At 57.5% G+C, this 24,803-nt stretch overlaps 1 protein-coding gene across 3 annotated transcripts; it reads left to right on the top strand.

The window, feature by feature from the left end:
* The first annotated feature begins 2,500 nt into the window (after window positions 1-2,500).
* Window positions 2,501-22,568, top strand: ADAM11 (ADAM metallopeptidase domain 11). Of its 3 annotated transcripts, none has more exons than XM_036268553.1 (27): window positions 2,501-2,564; window positions 3,009-3,184; window positions 12,250-12,326; window positions 12,509-12,575; window positions 13,811-13,896; window positions 13,984-14,059; window positions 14,458-14,524; window positions 14,593-14,660; window positions 15,010-15,084; window positions 15,159-15,230; window positions 15,433-15,599; window positions 16,134-16,218; window positions 16,339-16,429; window positions 16,555-16,606; window positions 17,125-17,224; window positions 17,307-17,378; window positions 17,489-17,581; window positions 17,964-18,044; window positions 18,569-18,619; window positions 18,731-18,794; window positions 19,504-19,603; window positions 19,832-19,951; window positions 20,043-20,211; window positions 20,301-20,415; window positions 20,501-20,591; window positions 21,158-21,175; window positions 21,706-22,568. In XM_036268553.1, the coding sequence occupies exons 1-27, from the start codon at window positions 2,501-2,503 to the stop codon at window positions 21,719-21,721; spliced, it is 2,313 nt and encodes a 770-aa protein (XP_036124446.1). In that variant the 3' UTR covers window positions 21,722-22,568. The 3 variants fall into 3 exon arrangements, with proteins under 3 accessions (XP_036124446.1, XP_036124445.1, XP_036124447.1); XM_036268554.1 differs by lacking the exon at window positions 2,501-2,564 and adding an exon at window positions 2,636-2,795 and having other exon boundaries at window positions 14,593-14,656; window positions 21,706-21,839; XM_036268552.1 differs by lacking the exon at window positions 21,706-22,568 and having other exon boundaries at window positions 21,158-21,206.
* Window positions 22,569-24,803: the final 2,235 nt, after the last annotated feature.

The raw sequence follows: 24,803 nt of genomic DNA on the forward strand, positions 1-24,803 counted from the left end.
CACCAACCTCTAATTTCCAGGGTTCCCAGGCCTCCTCTTGGGGGAAATAAACAGAGAGGCAGAGGAACCAAACGAGCCCACCACTGGGGTGGGGTTCCCCCAGGGACCCCCTGAGAGACTGTCTCACAGCTCCTGACCTCAGGAGGAAAGGTGGGTGAAGGAACTGAAACAGGCTTACAGTTTTCAGCTTGTAGCAGAACTGACATGGAAGACAAGATGGGGGGCCTCAGGCTGGGGGAGTGGGGTGTGGTCAGAGGAGGACCAGGATGCCCAGCTGGACCTGCTTAGAGCTGGAGAACTCAGGAAGGTAGGAACTGTTGGGGGCCCAGGGCCATAAGATTGAGCCTCCATTGGAGAATGGAGCTGGCCCAGAGTGCTACCAGAGAGGTCACTGGGGATACAGGAAGGTCTCCCCACCAAGAAGCCCAAGGAACCAGTGGCAAGTGATAGGAATGTGTCTCTGTCTCAGTTTTAGAGGCCCAGGGTACAGACTGGGCTTTCCCTGCTGTCGTGGGTGTGTTGGAGGAGGGAATCCAGACTCCCCAGGCCCAGGTCCCCACCTGTCCTTTTGGGAGGCACATCGGATCAGGGCTCACTGACTTGGCCCTGGCACATGGCACAGGTGGGGCAGGACAGACTCACTCTGGTGGTGTGTGTGGGGAGGGAGGAGTGGGATGGATGGACCAGATGGACCAGTCCCCTCTAGGTCCAAAGTAAAAGGCAGAGGTGGGAATAGGGGTGGCCAGAGAGGAGTGAGACCCTGGCGTATGGAATGCACCTCTCACTGACCAGCTAGCTATGTGACTTTGGGGAGTTTGAGCAGCCTCTCAGAGCCTCGGTTTCCCCATCTGTAAAATGAGGAATATAATCCCTCCTTCCTGGGTAATTGTGGGTCTCCAGGGAATGTCACATAGTAGGTCCTCATCCCCTAGAGCCCCCTCACCCCTAAGAGGTTTCCAAGATGTCTCCAGAGTGAAGGAACACTCCAGCCTTCCTGAGCAGCTGGGTCTGGAGTGGCAGGCGGCTGGAAGGGGAGGGTCACCATTCCCAGCACTGATGTCAGTGCCTCCCAGGAAATCGCCTTCTCACCTCTCCTGAGCCTAAAATAGAGCTGGGGTGGGGGGGTTGTCATGAGCCAAAGGCAGTTGCCCCATTCCTTGTGGAGGCCCTGGGTCCCCAGAAAGGCAGAGGACCCACTCCTGTTCCCCAGTGACCCATGGTCTCCTAGGGTGGGTTCAAGGAGTCTCTGGCTTTGGGCACAAAGTCAGTGTGGGGGCCTCACCAGTGGTATCCACGTCCTACCACCCTCACCCCATCTCAGGTCTCTGGCCCCTGGGGTCAGGGATCCCAGCCCCCAGCCTGGGGACCCAGTAGCTGGGCTGGGGGTGCCGGACAGTTCCAGTGGTAGGTTGGGAGGTCGGGTGGTTTGCAGGCAGGGCAACCTGGTCTGGCTAGAGAGGGGAGGCTGGGGGGCTCCACAGGTAGCTCCTGCTCCTCAAAGATTTGGGCTGACAAGGAAGGGGCAGAAATGGGGCATGCTAACAGCATGTGAATGACCAGGCTAAGAAATATGATATTTAGGGGGAGGATGGCAATGCCCTGTGTGAAGGACTCAGGAGCCCAGGGAGGGGAGGCCAACCTGTCCTGGTGGCTCATGACAGCAAATCCTGAAGCCCTCCTGGAGGCAGGGGCATCTTTGCCGGGGAAACGGAGCCTGTAGGATGGAAAGGGGTCTGAGCCGAGGGTCGATGAGACTCCACAGTGACCTGCTCTGCGAGGTAGTCCGAGGTCCCACAGGCGTCCGGCCAGACGTTTGCCAAATGAGTTTCTGTCCTTCCGTCCAGTCCCTGGCCCCAAATCTTTCCAGCTCCAAAAGCCTTCAGTCGACCGGAGCTTTCGGGGGCTTTCCGGGCTGGGTCTGGGGAAGGCCCCTCCTGGGTTCAGCGCCTGAGAGGCGAACCTGGGCCCTGGCGGCCACGCCCCCGCATCTCGATCGCTCGGTCCCTAGAACGGCAGTCCCCAGGTCAGAACCCGAGGGTCCCCGTGTACCCTGTCTCCCTCCCCCTAAAAATCTGCCGGTCCTCGGAGCTCCGTTAGCAAGGGGTGGCCGAGGAGGGGATCGCGAGGAGGGGCCCGGGGGCGCCCTGCCCTGCACCTGTCAAGGAAGGCAGAGGTGGTGCGGGAAAGCCGCCCCGGGGCGGCGCCTCTTTTGTCCTCCTGTCGCGGCGGCCCGGGCCCTGCCCGGCTGGGGGGGCCCGGGGGGCGGGGGCGGGCCCTCCGCTCACGTGCTCGCCGCTCCGCTCTTAACCCGGCCCGCCGCCCCGCCGGGATGGCCGCGGCCGGAGCGCGCTGAGCCGGCGCCCTCCCCGCCGCTGCAGCCTCGCCCCCGGCCGGCCGGCCCCCGCCCGCGGCTCCGCAGCCCGCGCCCCCGCGCGTCCCGCCCCCGCCCGCGCCGAGCCGCTCCGCCGCAGCCCCCGACCAGGAGGACTATGAACGAGCCATGAGGCGGCTGCGGCGCTGGGTGATCGCGGCGCTGCTGCTGCTGCCGCTGCTGCCGCCGCCCGGTGAGTGACCCTCGCTCGCCCGCCCGGCCCGCGCCCCCTCCCTGCCCCCGCCCCGGGTTTTGCGGCGGTTTCTGCTGCAGCCACATTTTCCTGCAGTGCTCGGTGTGACAGCCGGTCCAGAGCGCGGGAGGGTGGGGGCGGGGGACGAGGGAAGGTTCGGACACCCACCTGTCCCCATCTGGCCCGCCCCACCGCGGCCATCCTCCTGCCTTTGGCCAGCGGACTCTGCAGGTCTCTGCGGGTTTGGGGGGGCAGTCGTGAGTGTTGGGCAGGAGTGAAGCTCCTGCCCCCCCACATCCCATCGGACCCTTCCCCGTGCAGGGAGCATATCTTCTCCCCCACACCCCAGGGCTCCAAGGGCCACCCCAGAGTGGAGGGTGTGGGTGCCCAAGTCTCTTGCCCCGCGGTGAGCATCTGCCTACAGCTATGGCCTTGTCTCCTCAGGTCTTGGGTCCTGGGGTCCTGCTGGAGCTCTGCGTTGGAGGGTCTCACCCCAATTGTGGGGCCTGGAAGCCCCTGAGGTCACACAGCCCAGCCGTCTGGTGGGGGAGAGCTCCGGGGGAGAAGTCCGAAAGCAGCAGTTGGACACCAGGGTCCGCCAGGAGCCACCCGGCGGCCCAGTGAGTGGGGCTGAGTGGGGGGAGGCCAGGGGGCTGGCTGGAGCAGGCCTTGGGGGGGAGGGGCAGGGGCCACCAGGGTTTGGGTGCCTCCCAGGCAGCTGGCTCCTGATGCTTCCCTTTAGTACAGTGGGTACCATGGAGCCCACTAGTGGGAGCACCCGCCCGCCTTGCACCAGGACCCCTCTATCATGGTGGGAACCCCCTGCCCTCAGTGGACTGAAATGCCCAGGGCTCAGTCCAGTCTCGGTCATCCTTCTGCCAGCTGCCACTGCTCTGGTGCCAAAGCAAGTGGTTCTGCTCCAAACGGGGCTTGGGTGGGCAACAAGGGCAGGGAGAGCAACTAAGAGCTCAGCCGGGGACTAGGGCTCCTGGGTTCTTGCACAGCCACTCTTAGTGGGCTTTTTTGGAACAGCTCATTGCTTGCTCCTGCCTCAGTTTCCCCCTTGCACTGATAGGCTTGTTGTTCTCCTTCCTGTCCTTGCTGAGGGTGGGGCCTTGGAAAAAGGTTCCAGGCCCCAAGCACACCCACAAATGCCACCACCCCCTATCCCTTTCAGTTACCAGGCCACTCCTGTCTCCCAGAGGAAGGTTAGGAATGAAGGAGATTAATTGCAATTAATAATTAATTAATATCATGTGAATAATAATCACCCAGATGGAATATTCATTCAGCACGCCTCGGCTCTCCGGGAGCTGGAAGCTGAAAGTTAGCCAGGCCAACGGGGGCGGTGGCAGGCAAGATGAAGGCCTAGCAGAAATAGATGGTGTAGAGGACAGACTCAGAGGAGGTTGGAAGTTTGGGCACCTGAGGTCTTGGAGTGGTGGGAGGTAAATTGGGCTGGGCAGAGGGAGGAAGGAGGGAAACGGAGGCTAACGTTGTGGACATCTGTCAGTCTGGCATCTGGCCCTGCCTAATGTACTTGGTTAAAAGCCCTTAGGGGGGGGTGAAGAGGGGTGTGGGGGTGTGGGGGGGGCACTCGGGAAATGGAATGGAGCAGGAAGGCAGCATGCATAATAGATGGACCATCACTCAGGGCAGTGCAGAGGGGGGAGGGGGTGGTTAATGGTCCTGAGCAGGCAGGCCTGGGTGGGGTGGGGGTGGGGGCAATAGTGGGGGAGTGGGAGGTGGGGGGTGGGAGGGAAAGGGGTGGAGACTTCCCAGGCTCCCTAGGAGGGGGTGGATGAGCAATAGGGATGGTCCCAGGGCCAGGGATGGGGTGTGGCCATTAGTCTGACTCTCTTCCCTGGTGTCCCTCCACCTGTGAACTGTGCACCCCAGGCTATGTTGGCAGGACTGCTGGACTGCTGTCTGGTGTTTCAGGGCTGTCCGGATGGGACGGTGGAGTGATGCTGCAGGTGGGGCCAGAGGACAGAGGGGAGGGAACGCATGGGGCCACTTAGGGAGGAAGAGCAGGTGCCCTTCAGCATCGTCCACCTGAAAGGGGGCTATTCTAGGGTATGGTGGTGCCCGTGACAGTGTGGAGAGAGCTGAATGGGTGCAGTTGGACTGGATGGACTGGGTATGCAGAGGAGGGGGAGTCTCTTTGGGTGTCTTTCTGCTGGATGAGTGGGTGGCATGTGTGTGATGTGTGTTTGAGTGACCGAGTCTGAATATGCCCAAGGGGGTGTCTGATAAGGTGGGAGTGGAGGGTTCTGTGGATCTGTGAGGCAGTGGTCACCTCCGGGGGTGTCTCTGGGATTGAACCTTCACAGTTACCCCTGCAGCCCCCCCAGGGAACTTACTCGTAGACTGGCCTTACGTATACTTCAGTTTCCCTTAGGTGGAACTCTCGCAGCTCTAAGGCAGGTAACTCTTATCTGCCCATTTTGCAGGTAAGCAAACTGTGGCTTAGAGAAGTTAAATAACTTGCCCAATATCAATCAGATCTTAAGCAGTGGAGTAATTTTCTCAAGACCACTGCCTTCAGGGACTCTGGATTTTGGCGCTGAGGGCGGGTCCCTAACCCCACCCAGTGGAAGGTGGAAGGCCAAGGGAGACAAAAGGACATGTCCCAGATATTCCCCGACCGGAAGGAGACGTCGCAACCCTCTGCCTCCCACCTGGCACCTGGCACCTTTCCCTGGAGCACTTCTGGCCTCAGAACTTGGGGTAGAGACAGTGCACTGTTGAGCCCAAGGGTCCCAGCAGAAAATGCCCCACCCTGGTGCTGTTGGGCTTTGTCTGAAGTTATTGCACTGGTCTAGGACCTCATACCAAGCAGGGTGATGGGTCGGCAGCAAGATCTCCATCTGCTGTGGGTCATGTGGCAGGTCTGGAGGCACATGCTGGCTGGCAGGGCCGGCACGGTGGGGTCTGGGGTGCTAACCTGCTCTGGCCTTGGGCTGGTCATGGCACCTTTCAGAGCCCATCCTAAAATCAGGATGATGATAATAATCTCAGCCCACCCACTGCCAGGAGTGGGTGACAGGAAAGGGCTTGGTGTTCCGATTCCTGGCTTTTGTGAGGGGATCTGGGGGGAGGGAAAGGGACCAAGGAGGAATTAGAAGCTAGAGAAATTACAATGTACTGGGACCTTTCTGGGGCAGGCACTTGTCTGCCTTTACGTGTTTAATTTATTTCACAACTCCAAGAGGTAGAGCTATTATTATTCCCATTTCACAGATAGAGAAACAGGCACAGAGAAGTGAAGTAACTACGCCAGGTCACACAGCACTTGATACCCAAAGAAACACTCTTTTTTTTCTTTTAATCCTTATCTGAGGACATTTTTTTCATTTTTTGTTCAGATAGAGTGGGAGGGAGAGAGAGGAAGAGAAAGAGAGAGAGAGAGAGAAACATCGACGTGAAAGGGACACATCGAGTAGCTGCCACCCACACAATCCAACCAGGGCCAGGGACAAACTGAAACTGAGGTACATGCCCTTAGCGGGAACCAAACCTGGGTCTCTCCGAACCACAGGCCAGAGTCAAACTGGCCAGGGCCAGAGAAACACTCTTTTTTTTTTTTTTTTTTAACAGTTTACCCCTATTATACCAAACAGCATTTTATTTTTTATTATTATTTTTTCATCCTCACCCGAGGACACTTTTCCATATTTTGTTCAGATAGAGTGGGAGGGAGAGAGAGAGAAACATCAACGTGAAAGGGACACATTGAGTGGTTGCCACCCACACGACCCAACCAGGGCCGGGGACAAACTGCAACCGAGGTACATGCCCTTAGTGGGAACCGAGCCTGAGTCTCTCTGGATCGCAGGCCGACGCTCTAACCGCTGAGCCAAACCAGCCAGGGCCAGAGAAACACTCTTAACCAGTGTACTGCCTGCCTCTCGCTCAGGAGTACGGGGAAGAGGGGCAAAGGGGACCTTTTGGTCTCTTTGCCACTGCTTTCAACACCTCACTTCTGTCCAGTTTGGGAGCAGGTGGGGCCCGAGGCCCAGAGAAGTCGGGAGCTTCTGGAAATGCAGAAACCTGTGGTCACGGGGAGCCTGCATTGGGGTGAGGCAGGAGGACAAGCAGGGCCACGGTGGGCCGGTGGGCTGGTTGTTCAGAGCACAGGAGTGCCCAGGCAAGTGGACTGAATGAAATCGGGGGGCTCACGAGGCTGCATACATTGTGAGGAGACCCTTCTCCCAATCCACACAAAGCTGCTGTGTGGGTTGTGCTGCCCCTGGGAAACCCAGACTCCTTCAAAAGCAAGGAGGGGGCAGGATGTGGGTAAGAGAACAGGATAGTCTGGGTGTAGGGTACCAAGCCCAGGAGACAGATCCTCGACTGAGCCAGCTAGGGGAGGGGACCTCAGTCACTGGGCTGAGCTCCTGGGAGAACCCCCAGAGCAGCATGTACTGGAAACGCCACCCTGGAAGCCATCAGCTGAGGACTGTGCTACAGTGCTTGAGTTCTCTCCCTGCAGAGGGCTGGGGACAATTGGGCAAGTCTCAGCCCTTGCAAGATGGCAGCCAGGGCAGGGAGCCACAGGATCTTGGAGCCCTGGTATTCCACTAGGGCCAAAGCCACCTGGTTTCTGCAGACAAGATCACAGCCCTGTCCTGAGATCAGAGGCAGGAGACTGTCCTGGGCTGGGGGTGGGGGCTGGAAGCCCCGCAGTGAGGTTAGGCAGAGGGAGTTCAGCAGGACAGCGTCAGCGGGTCCCAGCTCCGCTGCTGCTGACCGAGTAGCCTGGGCAAGCCGCCGATGACTTCTGAACCCCACCTTCCCCATCCATGACATGGGGATAATAGTCATCTGCGCTTTGCCCTGGCTGCTGTGAGGATTAGAGGAGCTGAGGTGTATATAGGTGTCCTGCCTAGGATTTGGCAAGAGCAGATATTCAACATCTGTGAGGCCTGCCCCACCTCCTGAGTGTTGGGGCCAGGTGCTAGCATGAGGGCTGGGAGTCAGAAACAGGAGCCAGGGCATTTGGGGGTTACCTGTGAGGCTGTGGGTGGGGCTCGGGGGAGCAACGTGAGCAGGAGTCTTGCTTCTCCAACCAGACTCCGGCCTGTGGGCCTGACCTCCCTGAGTACCCCTGCTGGCTGCCTAAAGGGACCCAGCTGCCCAGGATCTGTCTTCAGAGGGACTAATGACCCTGTAAGGAAGTGACTCTGTCCTCAAAAATTTAGGTTAAATCCGGTTATCAGAAATTCATCCAATTCTTCTCACTGTCTGGGACTCCCGCTGCCCTGATGATAAGTGGAGCCTCATTGCATCTTGGGGAGCTTGGGGGGTTGCTGCTGGGGAGGGAGTTTCTCCCAGGTGGGGTCCCTGCTTCTCTGGCTCCTCCCCATTTGCCACCACCCAGTTCTTGCAGTTTATCCAGTTCCTCAAAGCCCTGTTCAGCCGGACCATTTACATTTCCTTCTTTTCATTTATTATTATTATGAACCCTTGTGATAACACATTTAAAAGGTCTTTCAGCCCTGGCCGGTTTGGCTCAGCGGTTAGAGCGTCGGCCTGCGGTCCTGAGAGACCCGGGTTCGGTTCCCGCTAAGGGCACGTACCTCGGTTGCAGTTTGTCCCCGGCCCTGGTCGGTTGTGCGGGTGGCAGCCACTCGATGTGTCCCTTTCACATCGATGTTTCTCTCTCTCTCTCTGTTCCTCTCTCTCCCTCCCACTCTACCTGAACAAAAAATGGAAAAATGTCCTCGGGTGAGGATAAAAAAAAAATAAATAAATAAAAGGTCTTTCATTTAATCCTCACGACAACCCTATTTCACCGATGGGGAAAGTGAGGTTCAGAGAGATTACAGCTCACTCGGGCTTTCTGATGCCTTTCCAGTCAACACGCGTGTTGAGCCCTGGCAGGGAAAACGGCGGGTGTAGCCGGCGCTCCAGGGCACTGACGGTCACCCATGTGAAAAGCTGAATCAAGATGTAAAGAACTGCCCAGTGGCCCAGGAGCAGGGAGGGGCCAGAGCTTCTCTGGTTGGTGGATGCAGGCTTTGAAGAAGAGGGGGAAGGAGAGGAGGTCCTGGCAGGAGATGCAGGTTTGGAAAGAGGGATTCAGGGTGACTCTCTGGGGGACAATGCCTGGATGTTCACATTTTCTAGGGTGTTTGGGAACCCTAAAGATCTTGTGTCTCCCCCTTCCCAAGATTGATTCTGTAGGTCTGGAGTGGAGGCCTGGCCTCCGTATTAGTTGTTTTGGGACTTCAGCAGGATCTTTGCCTCCTTCCCTCTGCCCCCTATATCTGGTTTGGTCTGACACGGGGTGCAAGCAAGAGTTGGATGGCTGGCCCTGGCCGGTGTGGCACAGCCGTTTGAGCATCGGCCTGCGGACCAAAGAGTCCCGGGTTCAGTTTCCACTAAGGGCATGTACTTTGGTTGCAGTTCGTCCCCGGCCCCGGTTGGGGTCATGTGAGTGGCAGCCACTTGATGTGTCTCTCTCACATCGATATGTCTCTCTTTTTCCCCCCTCTCCCTCCCGCTCTATCTGAAGATAAATGCAAAAAAAAAAAGTCCTCGAGTGAGGATATAAAAAAAAAGAGTTGATGGCTCGATGAGCTGGTGACAGGAAAGCCTCGGGGAGGGCATGGTCACTCCAGCCAGGTGGCCACAGCTGCCATGGTTGACATTAACTCCAACGAGAGTGAGACTTGACCCTCTACCTCCCCAGCATGGCCCTGGGCCAGTCACCTCCAAGTGTCTTTCCCTGAGTCTTGGCCTGGCATTTGTAAAATGAGCACCAGACATCCTGGGCAGGTTGAGATCAAATGAGCCGCAGCACATGAGAGTCGGGTGGCCCAGGAGCAAGGGAGCAAAACAAGGGCAAGGCACAGGGTCGCGGCCCAGCTGGCTGGTCACCAGCTGCGCTGAGCTGGGCCCAGAGGAGGGAGGGTGACGGGACAGGAGGGGCTCCTGAGGGATAATGCGAGAAGTCAGGGGCAGGTCAGGGGCAGAAGGCAGGCCAGGCCAGGAGCAATTTGGCTTTAATAGAACATGGGCCTAAAGCTTGCCTGGTGAGACTTAGGACTCTGGGGCCAACAGGAGCCCCCACCCCAGGTGCCTGGGGTACAGCGAGCCTGGGAACTGAGGTGGAGTTTGCCTGATCTTTCTCATCCTATGGACAGGGAATTATCCCCCTGTAACCCCCAGCCATTTGGGCCAGGCCAGACAAACCTGCCCAGCTATTTGGTCTCTCTGCTCTTCCCCCTCCCGCCTCTGGTGGGTGCAGAAAGTGAGGGGGACCAAGAGGACCTGGTGTTTGCTCCCCATTAGTTTGGGCTTTCCCCAGAGTGGGGTCAGCTTGCTCTGGACAGAGAGGGGAGAGGCCAGATGGGTTAGCTCGCTCACTTCCTGAGTGGGGAAGATTCTGCAAGCACCGTGGCCAACTCTGCTAGAACTCTTCAGGCCCAGGACGACCCTTAACACACAAGCCAACCTCACAGCCTTGTGCATTTTCACTGGGACAATCTGAAGCTCAGAGAAGTTGCTGGATCATTTCCCGAGGCTGCACAACCTGAGAGTGTGAATCAGGACAAGGAGCCTGGACAGGCTGCTCTTCTGGATGGCCAGCATGGGGAGGGGACGGATTTGTTGGTGGGGTCTGGGGAGGGACAAACAAGATCAGACCTGAGAGCAAGGGAGAGCAGAGGTGGTCTGGGCAGAGACAGTCCAAGCCCCAAGCCCAGGAGGGGAGAGGGAGAGCAAGGACGGTCCAGGCCAAGGGTGGGGTGAGTGGAGAGCTAGTTTAGGCCCAGGGGCAGGGGCAGAACAGAGAGGGTCCAGGCGAATAGGGAGGACAGTGACTACTTGTCCTTGACTTTCTTTTTTTTTTTTTTTTTATCCTCACCAGAGGACATTTTTCCATTTTTTGTTCAGGTAGAGTGGGAGGGAGAGAGAGGAACAGAGAGAGAGAGAGAAACATCGATGTGAAAGGAACACATCGAGTGGCTGCCACCCGCACGACCAACCAGGGCCGGGGACAAACTGCAACCGAGGTACATGCCCCCAGCGGGAACCGAACCCGGGTCTCTCAGGACCGCAGGCTGACGCTCTAACCGCTGAGCCAAACCGACCAGGGCTTGTCCTTGACTTTCTATTTCAAGTCTGATAGATGCTCCAGGTCTAGGGCTCAGGATAGAGCTCGGAGCCTCAGCCAGCCTGGGATGGAGTGATCAATGTCCTTGAGGCTGAGAGGGCTGCTGAGCCGGGCTCTGGCCCCTTGCCCCCACCTCACCCCCTCTCCCAGGGCCATTTCCATCTTACCTCACCTTTGGGGTGACAAGGTCCTGGAAGCTGATTTGCTAGGTTTGAATCCCAGCTCCACCACTTCTTAGATGTGTGACCTGGGGCAAATTAGTCAGCATCTCTGTGCCTCAGTTTCCCGTCTGTCAGGTAAGGATAACGTTAGCACCCATCCCATTGGGTTGTTGGGAAGATCAAGTATGCTAATACTTGTACAGCATTCAGAACAGTGCCAGGCACATAATAACTGCTCAGCAGAGATCTAGGTGGTTGATGAGGAAGCTGACTAGCATAGGACTGTGGGTTTTCATGACACCGGGGATCCCTCTCATCCTGCAACCCGCTCCTCCCAAAAGAAAGGCACAAACAGATTCCTCTCATGTGCACAGCCCCGTGGTGGGACCCTCCTCTGGGAGCCTGGGTTTCAGTCTTCTTAAGTGAACAGGGGTGGGAAGAGGCTCCAGCCCCTCCCAGGCCTCTCCCATATGTCCCCACCTTTGTAGGACCCGAGGCTGGGTGTGGGGATGTGGGGACTGAGGAGGCCAACTCCCCTCCACCCAGACTCTCCTGTCCCTTCTCCCGGGTTGGCTTCCCTTCCAGGCACACCAGCTTCCAGTCTGGAGCTCTCAACCCCCACAGTAGCTTGCTCGGGCCTGGTACGTTGTCATGACAACCTGGAGCCTCCCAGCCCCACTGCAAAGGCCCCTCTGAAAAATTTATCAGGAAAACTTCCGTGTTTAAAAATTAACCACGGGATTGAAATATTAAAGATGAGCCACTTTGGGCAAGGCAGAGGGCAATGGACTTGGGGGTAGAGGAGCCAAGTTCTTTCATTCTGACAGGAAGGCATCTGCCCATTGCTCTGGCTTCCAGGGGCCCTGCCATCATCTCCAGCACACTCCACGCCTGTCCGCAGAGTCCACGGTCTCATCCTTAAATTGAGGCTCAGGCCAGGGTAGGGCGACAGGAAGGAAGGCACCTGCTTCGGCAGGTTCCCAGGGTCACACTGTGCCCCCATCTCCTGTTTGCCCCTTTCCCATAATACTTCTGAGGGTGGGGTGGCCCTGCCAGCAGCTGGGAGGGCCTGGCCTGAGGCAGTGGGCAGTCCAAGCTGCCCCTCTGGATCCTGGCTGCTCACGCAGACTGGCCCCGCAGGGGGTGGGCTGACACCTGTGCGGGACCCAGAGGGCAGCATGGGCTGTGCCCAGGTGTGCGCTCTCCTGCCCCTCCCCCCAGGAAAGGAACAGGGTCTTGTGCAAAGTATTTCCCCAAAAATAAATGGTCCCTACTGCTGCTGGACTGGGCCCTCCCCTCCCTTCCCCAGGGCTACTCCCTGGCCTGAGGCTCCCTGAATCCCCAATTCCCACCTTTAAGCCTCCCCAGGTTGACCCGCCCTCTGCTCTCTCCCATTCCCCAGCCTGTCCACCTGGCCCAGGTGAGTTTCGTCATCCCAGCCTTCAACTCCAACTTCACTCTGGACCTGGAGCTGAACCAGTGAGTGTGGCCTGGAACCTGGGAGGGAGGGTGACGGGCCGGAGGGCAAGGCATGGCCGGGACTTGGCTGGCTGGAGGGGGAACTGGCCAGGGCAGGGCATCTGGATCTGAGCCGGGGCGGGACTCAAGCCTGACCCCGTCCTGCCAGTGACCCGTCCTTCCTTCTGCCCACTCTGTTTCAGTCACCTTCTCTCCTCAAAATACGTGGAACGTCATTTCAGCCGAGAGGGGACAACCCAGCATAGCACTGTGAGTCCTTTTGGAAAGGGACAGGGCAGGTGGAATGAAAGGACAGAGGCCACAGGAGATGGGCCTGGGGAGTACTTTACATCCGAGATGGGCCTGGCCCCTCAGGACTCTCCATTTCTCTCCACCTCGGCTTTGAGGGTCATAGTTGGCATGTCAAAGGGTGTGGAGCCCTGAGCTCCCCTTGCCCAGCTCCAGAGGTCTGACCCCAGCGACCCCTCTGCCTGGCGTGGAGGCATTCAGGCACCTCACTGCTCCGTGCCCAGCATTCTGGGAGGGGGCAGTCTGCTCAGCACCAAGGCCCTGGGAATTCCTGGGTCCCAGCTCTGGAGGCCCAGGGCCCCGCCAAGATGAATGAGTCTCTATAAATAACCGCCCCCCCCCCCAGCCTGTTCAGTAACTGGAGCACAAGTAATTCTGCAGGAAGCAGAGGGGGGGTGCTGGTCCCCTCTGACCCATGAGCAGGGCCAGGGCCAGGAGGACACATGCTGCTCACAGCTCCTCAGACACAGACCACGTGTCCAGGGGTGGTCCACGGAGGCAGTGGCATCTGTGAACACACTGTGTGTGAAATTGTGTGTGCCTGTTGGGGTGAGTCATAGCGTTCATCTAATTGAGATAATCCATGGTGAGTGCTTAGAACGGTGCGTGGCACATAGTAGGTGTTATACAAATGCCAGATAGTCTTCTCAAAGGAGTCTGGGGTTGCCCTGGCCAGTTTGGCTCAGCGGTTAGAGCATCGGCCCGTGCACCAGAGGCTTGGGTTCGGTTCCCGCTAAGGGCACGTACCTCGGTTGTCCCCGGCTCCGGTTGGGGTTGTGTGGGTGGCAGCCACTTGATGTGTCTCTCTCACCACAATGTTTCCCTCTCTCTCTTCCTCCCTCTCTTCCTCCCACTCTATCTGAAGATAAATGCAAAAATGTCCTTGGGTGAGAATAAATAAATAAATAAATAATTTTTAAAAAGGAGTCTGGGGTTCCCTGCATCAACCCCAACAAATGGGTAAGAACCACTGATGCAGTCCAACTTCCTCATTTTGTAGGTGAGGTAGAGGAGGCCCAAAGAGGGCTAAGAAATTGCCCAGGGAAACAGCAAATTAGGAGCAACCGGAGTAGAGCCTGGCTGTAGAAATCCAGGTGTAGCCACCTGCACAGGGGCCACCTCCAGCGGCCCTCACCTGTCCTCCTGCCTTCGTGCCAGGGCAGGGGGGCATGCCCACTTATGTTCTGCTCCTCCAGGGGGCTGGAGACCACTGCTATTACCAAGGGAAGCTCCGAGGGAAACCCCACTCCTTTGCCGCTCTCTCCACCTGCCAGGGGCTGCAGTGAGTATGGGGAGGGGCTGGGATGCGTGCAAAAGCCTCCAGCCCTGGGCGCGGGGATGGTGGGGAGCTGTGCCTCTCTCTCTGCAGTGGGGTCTTCTCTGACGGGAACTTCACCTACATCATAGAGCCCAGAGAGATGGCTGGACCTCAGGAAGCCTCCCAGGTGAGCCTTCGCTGTTCCCTCTTGACAGCCGTGCCATCCTCATCCTGATGGCCGTCACAGCCCCTCCTTCTCCTCCCTTGGTAACCTCAGCCTCACTGCCCTCAGTGACCCCAGCTCTGATTCCCTCCTCTGCCCCCAGCTCCAGTGTCCCCTCTGTCCCCCAAATAACCTCCCATTGGGCTCCAGTGTCCTTTGCCCCTATCTGTCAGGGTGCCCCCAGGTCTTGACCCTGGAATCTGAGCATCTGGGAGATCAGATCTGACATGAGAGCTCTGGCCAGTTCTGGGTCACTCTAGGGTAGTGTAGGGGGAAGGGCTAGAGCTGTCCTCCCCACCCCCCTTGTTGGGCTCAGAGCAGACCTGGTCAGCCTTCCAAGAACTAATTTCCCCTCATTGCAGGGACCATGTCCCCACCTCATTTACCGGACCCCTCTCATCCCAGCCTCCATCAGATGCAGGGAACCAGGTAAAGGAGGAAAAGGGGGGCTGGAGAGGGAACTGGCTGTGCGCCCCCTCACTTGTCCCTTCCCCCAGACTGCCTGTTCGCTGCCCCTGCCCATTCTCCTCCTCCGAACCGGCCGAGACTGAGAAGGAAAAGGCAGGTATGGGGCCCACACAGACTTCGGGCTGCAGAGACCTCAGGCTGTGGTCCAGAGCAGGAGGATACCCCCATCCATGGCTGGGGCAAAGAAGGGCTCAGACTGATGTGTCTGGGGGCCAGGGAACTATCTCTGGGAGGGAGGCCCCCACCTCATTCCCTAATGCCAGTGTCCCCATGGTGGGCTAACGGGTTGTCTCCCCCTCATACCAAGGCTGGGGAGGGATGGGACCCCCACCAATGGGGAACTGGCATTGTCCCTGGCTGGAGTCCAGTCCCCTAAGTCTGTCCATGGCTTGGACATGATGCCAGGCATGGAGGGGACTGATTCCAAGTGCCTACCCATCCCCCAGGTCCGCCGGGGCCACCCTACAGTGCACAGCGAGACCAAGTATGTGGAGCTGATCGTGATCAATGACCACCAGCTGGTAAGTTCCCAGGCTGGGGGCCATCTGGGAGGAGGGGCGGGAAGCGGCCTTGCCCTCCACCACTCTTCTTCCAGTTTGAGCAGATGCGACAGTCCGTGGTCCTCACCAGCAACTTTGCCAAGTCCGTGGTGAACCTGGCAGATGTGGTGAGCAACCTGCCCATTCCCTCCCTCTCACCCCAAACTCCCCACCCAGCCACATACATGCTTGGGGTGAGCAATCCAGGGCACTTCAGCCATGTACTCCACTTCCTGGAAGCACAGACTGAAGCCCTCCTCCAGCCTTATCCCCCCCCACACCCACTCCCACCCTCCAGCTTTCTCCCCATTTTCTCCCATCTGAGCCCAGATGTACAAGGAACAGCTCAATACCCGGATAGTACTGGTTGCCATGGAAACATGGGCAGATGGGGACAAGATCCAGGTGCAAGATGACCTCCTGGAGACCCTGGCCCGGCTCATGGTCTATCGGCGGGAGGGCCTGCCTGAGCCCAGCGATGCCACCCACCTCTTCTCGTGAGTGCCCTACCCCATGCATCCTGCCAGCCTCTGCTGGTAGCTGTGATTTTCAAGGTTATTGAACACCTGCTCTGTGCCTGGTCATCTTGCAGGGTCTGGGACTGGTCGGTCTGATCTTGTACCTGCCCCCAGCCACTAGCAACAGGCTCGGCATCCTCGCCTGCATCTTAAGCTGATGCCCCTTTCGCCTATCCCCAGTCACCTATGCCATCACCTCTGCCCATCACCTCCCCTGCATTACCTCTTCCCTTTTCAAACTGTCCCAGAATCCCTTCCTGGTAGGGGAAAGATCTGATGAAAGGTCTTTGTGATTAGAGATGATCTAATAGGAACCTCTCATTTGGCTTATGGGCAAACAAACCCATAGAGGGGAAAGGGTTTGCCTGAGACCACACAGGCTGACATGAAGGGCAATACTGACCACCGCAAGGAAGGGCTGTAGTTGGGGAGGCTCCCCAGGTCTGCCTCTCAGCCCATGGGAACCACTATGGATAAGGCATGAAGCTTTCCTAACAACCCTCTCCCTTTCAGGGGCAGGACTTTCCAGAGCACCAGTAGTGGGGCTGCCTACGTGGGAGGCATCTGCTCTCTGTCCAGGGGTGGGGGTGTGAATGAGGTGAGCAGAGTGGGGCACAGTTGGGTTAGCGGGGGGAGGGAGAGGGGCTGCTAAGGGCATGAGCCCTGTGCCTGTCAGAGGGATGTAGACATCTTTGTGCTTCATCTTCCTCACCCCAAGTACGACAACATGGGGGCCATGGCGGTGACCCTGGCCCAGACGCTGGGGCAGAACCTAGGCATGATGTGGAATAAACACCGGAGCTCAGCAGGTATCAATGAAGACCCCATGTGGCCCCATAACCAGACCAAACCCACACCCAGAAGTAAAGAGGGTGTCCGTGGGAGGGGGGCTGGTCATCCTCCCTCCCTTATATACTCCTGGATCACCTTTCAGGGGACTGCAAGTGTCCAGACAACTGGCTGGGCTGCATCATGGAGGACACTGGGTGAGTTTTGGGGGACAAACCAGGAGAAGGCCTTGAGTAAGAAAAGTCCCAGAGTGAGCACTGGGTGACAGTGTGAACCTGGTGGCTTCAAAAGGCCCAGCTGTCAGGACCACTCAGGATTTCAAGAAATCGGGTTTTCTATGAAACACTGCACAATGAGACCCAGATTCCCCTGCAAGACACCAAAACTAACCAGACTGTAGTGCGCACTGTTGCCACAGGGTGCCGCCAAAGCCTCGTTTGGAGGCACCTTTCCTCCGTGGCACTCCAACCTCTGACTTTCGGAGTCCTCAGGTTGCAGGAAGGGGACAGAAGTGTGTCCCCCACACGCTCCCGCTTGATGGGCAGGCAGGAGGATTTTTGTGCAATCTCCAGGCATACTGATCCTCAGTCTCCCCGAGAGGGTAACCGAGTTCCCGGTGCAGCCTATTCCCAATCTTGAGAAGGGGCTAAAGAGTGGGCTGGAGGGGAGGGCGCAGGCCCAGACCCAGCGGCAACGTCTCCTCACCCCTGCCCAGGTTCTACCTGCCCCGCAAGTTCTCGCGCTGCAGCATCGACGAGTACAACCAGTTTCTGCAGGAGGGCGGCGGGAGCTGTCTCTTCAACAAGCCCCTCAAGGTACCAGCACAAAGGCGAGGAACGTGGGAGCGGGGCTTGGGTAGGGTCCTGGTCAGACTCCCGACTCTCCTTCCCGGTCCAGCTACTGGATCCCCCTGAGTGCGGAAACGGCTTCGTGGAGGCAGGGGAGGAATGTGACTGCGGCTCTGTGCAGGTGAGACCAGCGCCAGGTGGAAGCAGGGGACTCGGGGGTGGGCGGAAGGGAGGATCTAGGTGGGGAGGGTCCGGGCTCGCCCGCCTCCCTCTCCTCCCTGCGTCCCTCAGGAGTGCAGCCGAGCGGGCGGGAACTGTTGCAAGAAATGCACCCTGACTCATGATGCCATGTGCAGCGACGGGCTCTGCTGTCGCCGCTGCAAGGTGAGGGGGACCCGCCGCTGGGGCTGGAAGAAGACGGGACCAGGAGGGACCCAGCTGCTGACGATCTATAAGGGGTGGGATTTAGGAAGGAGAAGCAGCGGGAAGAGGCACATAAGGAGGGGCGGTGCTTGACGCGAAGAAAGCGCCAATGGGGAAGGAGAAGGGCGGGGCGTGCGGGCTCGTTGAGGCGGGGCTACGAGGAGCGGGGCGGGCGTCTGCTGAGAAGTGGGAGGAGCGGAACCGTGAGCAAGCTTGGGGCGTCTCTGAGCGGGCTGGGAGCGAGTGGGGGGCGGGGCACAGACCTAGGGGCGGGGCCATGGGGAGACGGCGGGCGTCGTGTCCGCGGTCTCTGCCTGAGCCCTGAAACGCATCCTTCCCTCAGTACGAACCACGGGGTGTGTCCTGTCGAGAGGCCGTGAACGAGTGCGACATCGCGGAGACCTGCACCGGCGACTCTAGCCAGGTCCGCCCAGCCCGGCCGCCCTGCAGAATCCCGGGCGAGGCAGCCCCTAATCCTATCGTTCTCCACGCCCCTCCGCTCGGCTGCTGGCATCGCTGCCGCTGATTAGCCTCAGTTTCCTCATCTGAGGGAAGCGTTCTTTGTGTCTCCTGGCTTTGCTCTTTCCATTATAAACCAGAATTTGTAGTCTGACTGGTGTTCCCAGCGCCTGGAGTGGTCCTGGTGTGTGCTAGGGATTGGAGTGGATGCTAATATTAGTTAACATCTCTTACGTCCGTTTTATGGGCCATTTAGTTTTCCCAGCCCTGTGAAGTAGGTGCAGGAAACAGGGAGACTGGAGAGGCTATGGGACTTGCCAACCCGCGTGGTCTGAGTTCCAAACCAGGTCTTTGTTCTTGACACCGAAGAACCCTGAACCTGAGCCCCCACTTGGGGGGGGCCTAGGCCACCCTTTAATTCCTCCCTGGGACCAGTCTCACCTCTCAGTCGTGGGGCTGCTCTGCTCAGTCCAGCCCCTCTCTCTGCAGTGTCCCCCTAACCTACATAAGCTGGACGGTTACTACTGTGATCATGAACAGGTATGATGGGTGAGGGTCTCCTCCCCCTTGGAGCTTCTGGTTCACTACAGTTTGTTGTCTCCACTCTGACCACACAGTGTGTCTTTCTTTTGTCTTCTGTTTATCCCTTAGGGCCGCTGCTACGGAGGTCGCTGCAAAACTCGGGACCGGCAATGCCAAGCTCTTTGGGGCCATGGTGAGTCTGGCTAGGAGTGGGAGAAGGAACTCTGGAGGGTGTCAGCAGTGCCAAGCCCTTTGGGGCCATGGTGAGTCTGGCTAGGAGTGGGAGAAAACTCTGGAGGGTGCCATCATCTCTCGGCCTGCCGGGATCCGTGCAATGCAACGAAACTACAAGCACACACTGCTTGGAGTGAAGGGGAGCTTTGCAAGGTAGCAAATGCTCCAGTTCCCTGGAAGCAGTCCCATTTATTTGCAGATTGGTACCTCCAGGTCACAAGTGGATTTAAGTAAATAATTTCCTTGAGATGGCATTACTGCAAACATACACCCTAGCTTTGTCTCTTGCTTTTTACAGGAAGAGACCTTGAAGCCAAAAGATAACAAACCCTTATTCACATGCAAACAAAGCATCCAATACACCTGGGCAGGCCAGGTTTCCCCCCTCCCCTGCCCCCAGGCTAGGATTCCAAGAATGCATTAACACAAGGTTGAGAGTGCTTATCACAAGGTTAAAAAACGTCCATCTTCTAACCCCCCAGCCCCACAGGAGGGCCCAGAATCAAGAGTCTGAGGAGGGGACAGGTTTTGGCTAAATACTTCCTCCACCAAATGTGTGGCTCCCCAGGCTCTCAAGGACTCAGCCAAACTAGGGGTCAGCCAGAGTGTTGGAGGTCCTGGAGTGGGCTCTAGGGTGATGGGTGACACCTCACATTATCTCCTTACAGCGGCTGCTGATCGCTTCTGCTATGAGAAACTGAATGTGGAAGGGACAGAGCGTGGAAACTGTGGGCGCAAGGGGTCAGGCTGGGTCCAGTGCAATAAACAGTGAGTTGCCAAGGCTCCTGGTTGAGCACCCCCAGTTTGGGGACTTGGGGGTTTGTTTGTTTGTTTGTTTTTTTCAGGGATGGAACAGTAGATTCTTCTAGGATGTGCCTGTGAGTCCTGATGGCAGAATATATAAAAAATCAGGGCGTGGGGAGAAGGCAAATTCAAGTTTAGTAGTTGGGTCAGAGGTCAGACTTGGGACTCACTGCCTCCATGCTGCCCCAACAGGGACGTACTCTGTGGCTTCCTCCTCTGCATCAATATCTCTGGAGCTCCTCGGCTGGGGGACCTAGGAGGAGACATCAGCAGTGTCACCTTCTACCACCAGGGCAAGGAGCTGGACTGCAGGTGTTGGCTGGAACCATTGCTGGGGAAAGGGAGATTGCAATTGTGATGGGGTGGAGGGCATGGGCGGAGGCTGGCTATGCTGTTTCCCCAGGGGTGGCCATGTGCAGCTGGCCGATGGCTCAGACCTGAGCTACGTGGAGGATGGCACAGCCTGTGGGCCCAACATGCTGTGCCTGGATCATCGCTGCCTGCCAGCCTCTGCCTTCAACTTCAGCACCTGCCCGGGCAGTGGGGAGCACCGCATCTGCTCTCACCACGGGGTGGGTGCCTGGAGGTCAGGGATGGCAGGAGAGACTTACAAGAGGGGATAGGGCCCTGCTTACGTTGACTGGCCTGACCCCACCTCTAGGTCTGCAGCAATGAAGGGAAGTGTATCTGTCAGCCAGACTGGACAGGCAAAGACTGCAGTATTCACAACCCCCTGCCTACATCTCCGCCCACTGGGGAGACAGAGAAATATAAGGGTGAGACTGGCGCTGTCCGAGGTGGGGCTCTGTCTTCTGTTTGCCATACCTATCCCTGTCAACTGAGTCCTGCCCTCGTCCCCAGGTCCCAGTGGCACCAACATCATCATTGGCTCCATCGCGGGGGCTGTCCTGGTTGCAGCCATCGTCCTGGGTGGCACAGGCTGGGGATTTAAGTAAGAGACACACACTCCCCCTCACTCCCTCTCACTCCATGGTGTCCTAGGGGTTATGAGGGCCCCAGGCTGCTGGAGCTGAGGGGGCCTCTCTGAGAAGTTAGCTAAATCAGAGCTCACTCTTCATGGTCCAAGCCAAGCATAGGGTCTTTTTTTAACATTTAAAAAAAATTAGTTGCTTACGTTTTTAAAATCCAGAGATTTTACATTAACGATGCTGATGTTCAGCTTCTCTTGAAAAATGAAACAATTGGGCCCCACTGTGCCTCTGTGATCCAGCCACAGAGAGATGCTGAGCAGCGCTGCCCAGGACAGGGCCTGTGTCCACCTCTAGGCCCCACTCAGCTTACAGTGTTCCGTGGGCATCCGAGTCTGGGCTCTGCAGCTGGTCTAACACTCTCAGTGTGCTAAGGAGGGGGCCTGTCATTAGTGTCCAGGCCCCAGGGCCCAAGCCAATCTGGGGCAGGGGTCTCATGAGAACTGAAGACCCCTCCCTGAGAGGAGGAGAAGGTCTCAGATGGCTTCTTTTTCTTTCTCTCTGCCTGTCTGTCCTCTGGCTCCTGAAGAAACATCCGGCGAGGAAGGTATGACCCGACCCAGCAGGGGGCAGTGTGATGCCAGCCACATCATCCCTCCGCTGTCCTTGTCTCCATCTCATTTGTCACCTTGCATTCTGTTGATGGGAGCTAAGGGCTGATTTCCCCACCCCCGCTGTCACTGCTGTCACCACAGGGGTGGGAGAACCCCGTTCTGCTCTGAGAGGAAAGTCCTTAGTCTGCCCTTGCCACTTCCTCTTGCCCAGTCATCCCGTCAGGCCCCGGTCCGTTTGTTCCTGTTCTTCCTTTGGCCAGACCCTTGGCCAAGTAGACCCTGGAGCTGTGCGCCCCCCGCCTCCACAACTCCCGTCCCCTGGAAGAGAGTCTACCTCTGCATCCCACATGTTTTGTCTTTCATGGCATCGCTGTCTGACCTCCTGCCAGATCCCTTCCCTGGCCAGCCTTTGACTTGCTGCCTCCAGGGCCCAGCACTGACTTCCTGGGGCCCAGCTTGGGGGCGGGGCCCTCCCTCTGGGCTCCGCCTCACATGCTTCTCTGATGCCCCCTCTCCCTTCCAGGTCCGGAGGGGCCTAAGTGCCACCCCCTCCCTCCGAACCTGGTGCCCACGTCTCAGCCCTGAACCAGAAGGCTGCCCCTGCCCAGCCATGGAGGGAGGCACCATGCAATGTCTTCCAGGCCCAAGCCTTTCAACTCCTGGCCCCATGGAGGTTTGGGTGGGGGGCTGCGGCCCTGCCCTTCACACCACCAGGGTGGACCAGTCCAGAGGCATTTCCCTCATGGTCCCCCACCCACCTCATGTGGCTTGGCCTTGCACACCAACTCTCCCTGTGTGAATGTAGCTACCATCATCACAGATTGCCATAGCTCAAGTGGTAGGGGGAGGGCTAGAGGGATGCCCCACTGGGCATGGCCTGGGATGGCCCTTCCTCAAAACCAGGCAGCTGGGACAGGGTTTTAGCTCTCTGGGACTTAGGGAGAGAGGGCTAAAATCTACTTTTTTTTTTTTACTGAATCTTAACTGATGAATGTAACTCTGGGGGTGCTGGGGCCAGGGCAGTTGTGGGGATGTTTTGACATTTGTGGGAGGGGCTGGAGGAACAGGGGCATGGCCATCCCGGGGGATGGCCACACCTGGAATCTTCTCACTGAATATTGACGTCCCCAAGCCAGGCAGGGGCCAGGCATCCTTGCTTGCTCCCTCCTCTCATCCCTGCTGAGCTTGGAGAGAAGTTTGAGTGCTGATTCAAACCAAAGCTGCCTGTTCCGTGCCCGAGCCTAGATTATGGGTACGGCAACCACATGTCCCGGATTGTCTTCAATTCTAAAATGCCCACCGTGCTGTCCTTGGCAGGATGCATGTATTTGAGGGTCTAGAAAATACAGATACAGTCCCTGAAATAAAATGGCACCTTCCCCCTTTCAAGAAGGGTGATCTGGGGCTGACTCAGGGTTTAGGTGCCACCCCTGGCGTGACCTAGAGGTCCCAGACTGGGCCATCTTTTTCTGGGAGGACTCTCCCAAGTAGGGAAGGCCAGAGGTGACCCGGTGCCTGGAGGGTTAGGGGCTCTGCCTGTGATGTGCATGAGAAGGTAGGAAAAGGCAGGTCTCATGTATGATCCTCAGCTTCTAGAAAATTCCTCAAGGCCCTGTCAAACCCGTCCCACTTCTTACCCCCATTCCAGGGCCGAGTAGTAAGTTTACAGTTGTTTTCCCCCTATGTCCTCTGATCCCCACTGCGGTGGAGCCTGAGAGACAGGTGGAGGCCGGGCAGAATTCCTCAGTCCTCCCACACACAAATCCTGCCCGTGGCCTTCCCTCATGACCCTCGCTTGGGACAGAGGAGCTCTGGCTCCTTGACTGTTGAAGACCAGCTGGCAGAGGCAAGATGGGGGTCAAGCTACCTATGGATGAAAGCCACAAATGAATGGAGCCCCTCTCCCCAGGGATACCTACCCAGGCTCAGCAGGAATTTCTGAACACCCCAGGGCCTTTGAGCTGCCTATTTCAGTCCCTCTGCTTTTGGGACATCTTCGAGGAGGAATCTCAGAGGAAATGGCTCCCTGTTTATCTGCACCACCCCTCAGGGCAAACTGGGGACAGACCCATTGACACCCTTTTGGGTGGCTGGATGTGGCCACAGTGGGGTCCTCAATACTGAGCTTCAGCTGGCACTGCCCAAGCAAGGGAGATGTGTGGAGTACCCCTCTGGCCAGTCCAGCTCCACCAGCACCCCCAAGCTGGGGCAGGGGCAAGAGGGTGAAGGTTGGGTTTAGCACTATTGCTGTGATACTTTAAGGCGCCCTCTAGTGGTGCATTTGTGCACAGGTGGCCGATGCATGGGGCACAGCATATGGATCCACATCTCCGCACAAGTGTGAATACCTCTGCACACGTGGACATTGCTGTGTGTGCCTATGTGGGGTGGGGTGGGGGTGTGGAGAACTTAAGACATCCTGTGACCAGTCCACATGGCTCTCAGCTGTCTGCATCCTCCTGCCCCGACCCTGGTAGCGCCCAGGGACAATTGGAGGCTGCATTGGCTTGGGCCTGGAACTGGCTCCATACAGCATCCTGTAAATAGGTCATCTGGAGCTCAGGGTGGAGAGGCAGGGACAGAAACATCAATTAAAGATCATGTCTGGGGGCTCATACCAACTTGTGTCTCCTTTCTGTCAATGACTGCACTGTGACCAGGGGACACTTCCAGTCCCTAGAGGGAACATGATGATGCATGATAATGGAGGGAGGAGGGGATGGGCACTGAAGGCAAGAAGCAAGCACCTAGGACTGGGCCCTAGGAGGCAGGGCATAGTTTTCCATCCTCAGCCAGGAAATAGTTGCAGACTGGGTGGAGACTGGCCCTTCCGCTTCCTCTGCTCTCCGGACAAAGATAACTGCCCTCTGGTTTCAAGGCGGAGCAGAGGGAAGTGAGTTGGAAAGCACCCTACTAAAAGGCAAGAGACCCAACTTCCCTTTTATGGTTGAAGCCAGAGAGGTCTGTCCTCACCTCCCAAGAGATTCCAGAAAGGGGGATAAAACGGCTAATCTGGCCCTGGCTGGTGATGCTCAGTGGTTAGAGCACTGGCCCATACACTGAAGGTCTCAAGTGCTCAGTCAAGGGCATGTACCTGGGTGGCAGGTTCGATCCCCTGCCAGGCGATGTGTGTCTTTCACATTGACGTTTCTCTCTCCCCCTTCCACTCTCTCTAAAAAAAAAAAAAAAAAAAAAATCAATGGAAAAAATATCCTCGGGCGAGGATTAACAAAAAACAAAACAAAAAACCCTGCTGATCCGGTCCTAAGGGCACAGCACTCTTGGGCCCACAGGAAATTTGCTCCTTTCCCACCTCTGCTTCCTCCTGCTGCACCTGGGGCAGGAAGGAACCCAGGAGGGCTGAGCACCCCTCCCCCACTGGAGGCCCAGCGTGTGCCAGATAGGTGTTATTCTTCTTTTCCGCCAGACCACTTCGGGCCTGGGGACTATGGCTCTGGGAGTCCTGCTAGTTCAGGGGACAGATAGTGAGAGAGGTGGGGACAGGAAATAAGTAATGGAGGGATAGAGAGGAGATACTGGGAGCAAGAAATAGCAGCAGCAGGCAAGGGCCTGGGGAGAAAGAGCAGCTGGAAGCTCCAGGGTCAGAGCCCCATCGCCCAT

This window comes from Molossus molossus, unplaced genomic scaffold (assembly GCF_014108415.1).
Source record: "Molossus molossus isolate mMolMol1 unplaced genomic scaffold, mMolMol1.p scaffold_m16_p_19, whole genome shotgun sequence".
NCBI lineage: Eukaryota > Metazoa > Chordata > Mammalia > Chiroptera > Molossidae > Molossus > Molossus molossus.

Coding starts and splice junctions, on each gene's coding strand:
- ADAM11 (XM_036268552.1), top strand. CDS start 2,501: ATGAGGCGGCTGCGGCGCTGGGTGATCGCGGCGCTGCTGCTGCTGCCG. Junction 14,525..14,592: donor CATCAGATGCAGGGAACCAG/GTAAAGGAGGAA, acceptor CCCTTCCCCCAG/ACTGCCTGTTCGCTGCCCCT. Junction 19,952..20,042: donor GGCAAGGAGCTGGACTGCAG/GTGTTGGCTGGA, acceptor CTGTTTCCCCAG/GGGTGGCCATGTGCAGCTGG.